The 6,970-nt window shown below is 34.4% G+C and overlaps 1 protein-coding gene across 1 annotated transcript; it reads right to left on the bottom strand.

Annotated features, from left to right (window-relative positions):
• Positions 1–1,653: 1,653 nt before the first annotated feature.
• LOC149191082 (MLO-like protein 9) lies at positions 1,654–6,601 on the bottom strand. Its single transcript, XM_089413497.1, has 15 exons — positions 6,231–6,601; positions 5,888–5,945; positions 5,058–5,209; positions 4,806–4,922; positions 4,623–4,683; positions 4,288–4,376; positions 4,103–4,177; positions 3,896–3,987; positions 3,688–3,737; positions 3,543–3,583; positions 3,256–3,429; positions 3,112–3,147; positions 2,952–3,019; positions 2,696–2,756; positions 1,654–2,446 (listed from the first exon to the last, which is right to left on the bottom strand). Exons 1-15 carry the CDS (start codon positions 6,360–6,362, stop codon positions 1,853–1,855), a joined length of 1,800 nt encoding a protein of 599 aa, XP_089269623.1. The 5' UTR covers positions 6,363–6,601; the 3' UTR covers positions 1,654–1,852.
• Positions 6,602–6,970: the final 369 nt, after the last annotated feature.

Below are 6,970 nucleotides of genomic sequence, written 5' to 3'. Positions count from 1 at the left end.
GTACGGGTATCTGACGTTGAATTGGAACTTCACTTTTATTCTCGCAGGAGTTGTGTGGTGTTGAAATGGATAAGGAAAAGAGAGAGGACAAAGTCGTGGTCTCATTACCGCAAAACAATAGAACATGCCATTAGTATGAATGATCAAATAAAAGAGTTCACATAGGTATGCATGATATACATTTAAGGTATATTTTCTGCACAAGCATAAGTTATTATATAAATTTATTCTTATATCAGTTGCGTTCATATACACTTTTATGTGAATTGAAGATTCATATTTTCAATGGATATGGAGCAAAGTTTTATTAAGTATCAATTTTACTTATTTTATTCATATATTTATTTTTAATGAATATGAAGCAAAGTTTTTAAAAAATTAGTAAGTATCAATTTTATTTATTTTATTCACATATATATATTTTTTAGTTAATAAAACTAAAGATTAATTTTATTTTGTTGATTTAATATAAAATTTTGTAATTGATATAAATTTATAATTTATATATTAATTGTATTTATTTATTATGATGAATGGAAATAATTTAATATAGAATTGTTTTAAATAAATGGTGATGGTGTGTTCTGTTAAAGTACTCTCTTTGATGTGAAGTCATCAACCAATTCTCTACCAGATTTAAATAATAGGTTGGACATGATAATAATATAATTCCATAGAAATTTACAGAAAAAATTAATATATAATTATTTTCTATCTATCACTTTGTTTCTTCATGTGAGACTCTCATCCCTCTTTACACCAAAATTTAAGGGAATTTTGGATTGTCTATATATCTTAGGCACTCCCGATTTATTGAGGCCTCCTGCTTAACAGTATTCCGCCTCACCCCTTTCACAGAAGGAAGCAAGAAGCGGTATATTAGTCAGGGATGGAGCTAGCTAATTTTCTTGATGTGGAACCAAACCAGGGAAAGGGCACCTTCATTTAGGTAACTCTGATAACTTGTTTATTTTTCTTCTGCTCTTTGAGGGGAAACAATATAAGGAGGGGACAACTTATCTGGAAATCTGGAAGTATGCGTAAAGCATGGCTCGATCAAAGGGAAAGACTCATGACATTAACGTCAAGAGGCACGAGGTGAGTAGGCCGGTGGGATAGAGGTCTAGAAGTTCTAGGGATTAAAAACTGCTGAGCCCTGGGCTTCGTAAATGTGTTCTAAAATGCTAGTACAACGTTAAAAAAATTCTAAGTAAAACATATATTACATTTTTTATTATTATCTTTAAGGACAGGCAAGAGAAAGTTCCCTACACTGTTTGAATATGCTTTCTGAGATGCAATATTCAAATATAAAATGTTTACCAATTCCAATTATGAATAAAACGACCAGAGAGTTTTTTACCCACTTTGAGTATGCTTTCTGAGATAAAATATTTAAATATAAAATGTTTACCAATTCCAATTATGAATAAAACGACCAATTCATAATATTCATGAAATACAAATTTAAGTAAATTGCTTCGAGAAGACATTGCTGAATGAATATCTAATACATTCTCTTATATTCATTCGGAAGGAAAATATTGAAAGAAAGTAACGGTTTGTTCTTTACCCACTTTGAATATGCTCTCTGAGATACAATATTTAAATATAAGATGTTTACCAATTCCAATTATGAATAAAACAATCAATTGATAATAGTCATGCAATACAAATTTAAGCAATTTGCTTCGGGAAGAACTTACTGAATAATGAATATCTAATACATTCTCTTATATTTATTCAGAAGGAAAATATTGGAAGAAAGTAACCGTTTGCGCAGTTTACAGGTCGTCCTCATTAAAGATCACACTGGTCAGCCGAGAACTATGATTTGATATGAAACACACAATTAAGACATGACAAAGGAAAATTCATCTCTGCTATTTATGTTTATGTTCACATCTTCTGAAGTAGGTGGCTCTTTTGTATCCTCTTTGACACCCCAGGTTTCAGAAATCGAAGCAGTTCTAATAGGCTGCGGAACATATGAAGAAGATGCAACCATTTCGAGATTTGAGCTTTCTACTTGGTCTGAAATGGGATTTTGTGCTGTAACTTCTGAGTACTCGGGGGATTCGGTTGCTTCATAATCTGAGAGGTAATATCTTGGAGAGATGTCCTGAGTCTCAATGTCACCCATAGTACTATATCTGCGCATTAAGTGCAATGGAGAAGATCCATGGCTTGGAGTTGTTTCTACACTTGGAGTCCCCAGTCTGCTAGAAAATCCAGACTCTGAAAATGTGTAGTTTGAATTTCTTGGTTTCATATTTTTCTCAGCTCTCTGATGCCATTTTCTCAAGCCATTAGCTACCCCTTCTTCAAGGATTGTGTTCTGCGATGAATTTCTTTTTTTGATATTTTTCTTAGCTCTTTCATGCCATCTTATCAAGGAACTAACTACTTGTTCGTCAAATATTGTGTTCTTCATGTGAGAACCCATCTGCATAGAATATGTGTCAGTTTTGAACCAAAATAAAATCCCTATACTCAGGCTTTAAAGGACCAGAGTTATCTGTACCCTTTGCGGAAATATTTACCCACAATTTACTGAACAGTAAGAATAGTGACGTTCAAAAAATGCAGATATTTTCCAATTTTCTATTAAGATAATGCAGTACGTTTAGAGAAGTTCAAATTCTCTTTCAAAATGGAAGTCCTTTTATTTTAAATGAAGCATAAAAAATTTCACCTGTGTGACAAGTGCGTAAAGCGGAAGTGTGACATAGCTACATATAAACTGCACAACTATCCTGGATAGAACCACAAACAAATCAATTCAGTTATGGTTTAAGTCAAAGCATAATCATGTTCAATGTTTTCATTATATTACAATTTACCGGCATATATCTATTTATATTAAAATATTTTATATTTGACAATTAACATAAAAAAAAATCTCTTCCAAAGCATTTGTTTAAATTAACCAAACAAAAGATCTGTTTTACAGGTATGTGCTTCGCAATATGATCGTATAAAGAGTATCGTGGAAACAGGAGTTCAAACCAAATTGCCACTGCAATAATTGTGAACGTATTGTTAACTGTGTAAATTCAATATCTCTGCTGATATTATAATTTATTATAATTACTAATGAAAATGGCTTACGCATGTCCACGACAGGAAGGCAAGCTGGAAAGCATTCTGCAGGAACCATCAAGGCTTTATGTCATTGTCATAAATATAATAATGAAATGAATATAATAGCCACAGTTAAAGGAAGTAAAATTTACAATGCAATTATTTCGATACCTGGAATAAAGTGAAATGGATCAGGAATAGAATAAGATCAGGGCGATTGAACCAAAACAACTTATCGGTTGGCTGCACCACTGGTATTCCTCTAACCACAGCATGTCTCCCTTGAATTCCTAACGCCATCTCTAATAGTATAAGTTGCAGCTTCATTCCGACTATCAAAACAATCTGCACAAGTAACGGAGTAGCAATAAACACGCAGAAGTCAATAGTGGACAACTTTCCTAGATCATTAACTTATATCATCAATAATTCTAGTTCGAATATTTCCAGGGACTTACAGCTAAGGGAAGGAAAGAGAACCAAAAGTATGAATTCCACTCTGTTCACACAGTAACACAGCCAATCCAAGAGAGAACGTCAGACTCGCTAGCAACGGAAATTAAACAAAACTTCGGAGTAAGACAGAGAGTTGTGAAGACTTACTATGCAAATTGATAAGTAAAAATCCCATGGCAGAAGCCCACAGGGGAAAACTGCAGATAACATAATAAATGTTCTAGTGTTAGGTGAAAAGCAGGGGTAGGTTTCCCAGACAAACAAAACCAATGCAGGACTGAGAAGCGTTGCAAGAGGGAAATCTACTATTATTGATAAACACCAAAGTTTTTACGCACAAAAAGTTGTTACGAACCTGATTCCTATCACCCTCTTGAAGTCGTCATCCAATGATCTCTTTATATATTTATGAAAATTAAACTTCTTGTTATTTGCAGAGAAATGGGCCTATACGGTACCAAGAAATAAAATTTCAACACAAATCAGTTAAATCACGTGAATGAAATGGTTGTTTAAACAAAGACGAAATGGAAACGGGAGATTTGAATTAATGGAGACGTACCATGATGAAGCCATGGCGCAAGGTTAGGTAATCAACTTTCCTTATTGACCGAAAGAATTGTCTAAAGAAGCAAACCTGCAAATCTACAGTGTTAAATTCTAAACCAGAAATTAATATTACTATTACATGTAAAAGGGATTCAAGTACCATAAATCTCTAGAATATTTGGAGTATGAATTACTTACCACCCATTTAAGAATGGGTGTTCTGCTCCATAAATTCATATGACGCCTCACAAATGTAGTTTGTTCGGTTAATCTGAACCTTGAAGGATCTGCATGAAACAAAGAGCAAGCACGTAGCTGCTTGTACTTAGAAACAGCCTTTCTAACATTCCTCAAAACGTTATCCAATCCTAAATTTTCTTGATGTGCCCTTTTAATGTTTGAATTCAAAATCATATTACAGGGTGTCCCCGTTGAAATTTCCAGGTTCGTAGCCTGGTTTAGGTTGTCAATTTTCAAACATGACAGACTGCCAGACGAGGCCATTTAGAGAAAAAAAAATGAAAATACCTCACCATGTGAAAATTGATAATCCATTGTTACTATCTCCTTTTCCCATGCTTTCCAACGCCTCATCTAGGCACCAAAATGACTTGTATTTTCAGTTGAAGATGTTTCGAATGCTTAAAGATATGAAAGCAAATTCAAACAGAGAAAAAATTTAAACTGAATGATAGTTTGTTTCCCGTTGCACTTACTTTTGCTCTTGCTAGGGCGATTGTTAGGACACTATATAACACATGGACTGTTGCCAACGTGAAGACGAGGTAGTGGAGCTGGTTCATGCCATTGAGGGAGACCAGAGGATACTTACCCTTGAATCAAGAGGGAAAGAATATTTATCAAACTATCATAAATATCTTGATTGATATCAAATGGACTAACACGATTTGAGTAACCTCTAATTGCATCGGGAAATTCGAATACGCAAGATAGAGTATGGTGTCTACCTGTTTGGAACAATGATCGGTACCAGCAGCAATCGATTCTTCCTTTTGACAGGGAAGCATACTATAAGCTATTCCTTCCGGTATACAAATCTTAGAAATGGGCTTCTGAAAAACGGTCAGTAGAAACGAGATGAAGCCCATAAGCATCAGTTCTGCAATCCAAGAATGCCAATTTAAGATGTATTATATCGGTCGATGTCATGTGATGAATTCTCATTCAGAAGTTCTCAGAGCTACTAAAAATAGACTTGCAACAGCCATTTGTTTATTTTAAACTCTTACTTTGAAACCCAATTTAGAATTTTCAAATCAAGCCGCAATACAATCAAACAGAGCAATTTAAAATGTTGAATGGTCAGATGAAGCCACAGTACAATCCAGCAGAGTAACGGAGTAAGCTTTGATATATGGGGTTAAACCACAATTTTTGGCAAACTAATTGATCAGTGGGGGGGCTTTGTTTTCATCTGGCCATTGATCCAAAGTCGGTGGATATCTTTCTGATACCGTAACCCTATCAGGTCTATTAATTTCTTGGAAAAAAATTGTATTTATATTAAATTTAATATAGAATTGCCCAATCAAAATTGTCTGAAATTTTAGTTCAAAGTTTATAAGATTTAAAACAAGTGGAATTCAATTAAATAATTATGAGTAGAACTTTGTATGTATGATCTTATCCCTTCAATATAATTCAAAGAAAATTTGAAGCGAAGAGATCAATTTTCCCTATGGGAGAAAAGGCCATTTCCAAATGCATTTATACCACTGAAAAAATAGCATCCAACAAACTTATTTCGATATCTACACAAACAATTACAAAAGCCTACCTGCTTTCACTTTTTCAAGTGCGTCATACAGGGCCTTCTTATTTCGCCTGGAGAGCCACTGCAATATAATCACAGAGAGATATTATTACAGAGAGACGTTAAGTTCAAATCTTGATCATTCTGCGTGTGGAAGATGCACCTATATAAGAAAATTTGCTAATCATATTGAAAATTCCGGTCGCTGATTATTGGTATTAGTTCACTGATTGGGGAATATGTTTGTGTGACCCAATATAGTGTAAAGAGCGTGAATCTGTTGCTGAATACCGAATACAATTAAACCAAATCCGGTTCAAAATGGAAGTAAGATATTAAATTGAAGAGAATGTTGGCAAAAACTTACAGTTCCAAGGTGATGTATAGCATGTTCAATAAGTAAGGAGATGATTACAAAAGCCGAACAAACAACTGTGACTGCCCAAGTGGGAGTTTGCTCTAAAGAACGCTCACTACCACCACTAGACGTTGCATCCATATCTTTCTCAGACAACTGATAATAACTTCCTTCTGATAACCTTAAAACGAAATTTCAGTATTCTGAAACAATTCCAATGATGATCATCTAGAATACCTTCTTCCTAAATAATGAAATATCTCACAGCACAGAAGATGATTAGAAGTGAACTCTAAATGCCTTCAAATGTCCTCAATTCATTGAGTCTGAATATAAAACTGACAGAGTCCTTGGGCAATTCCGCTTCTGCAAGCAAATACAATTCAAGTCAATAGGACGGTGGTTAAGAGACTGCCTTTTTGAATATCCAAGGTTAGTTTATAATCCCGGAAATCATAGAATAACTGACGTATTTGAGATTCAGTTCAACGCACGGGCTTCCGTGTTGCAGAGAAGGGCCAAAATGTCAATCATGCACTCGTCCTGATAATGCCAAAACTCCTACATCGATTAATTTATGCGCTCAGCTAACCAGTTGACCATTTCCTATTTACAGTACTAGTTGGTGAAATGGTTATTCCAATTGTAGAGTCCGTACATTAAACTACCACAGACATAGTCAATTCTGCGTTCAATTTACAATCCACCACTTTCGTATTAATATTAGCGAGCGCAAGGTTTTGTCCAAT

This window comes from Pinus tabuliformis, chromosome 3_1 (assembly GCF_031772625.1).
Source record: "Pinus tabuliformis cultivar Carrire ecotype Pingquan chromosome 3_1, CPIR1, whole genome shotgun sequence".
Classification (NCBI taxonomy): domain Eukaryota; kingdom Viridiplantae; phylum Streptophyta; class Pinopsida; order Pinales; family Pinaceae; genus Pinus; species Pinus tabuliformis.
Note: the sequence above shows the minus strand (reverse complement) of the source record. Positions and strands in the feature narration are given on the sequence as shown.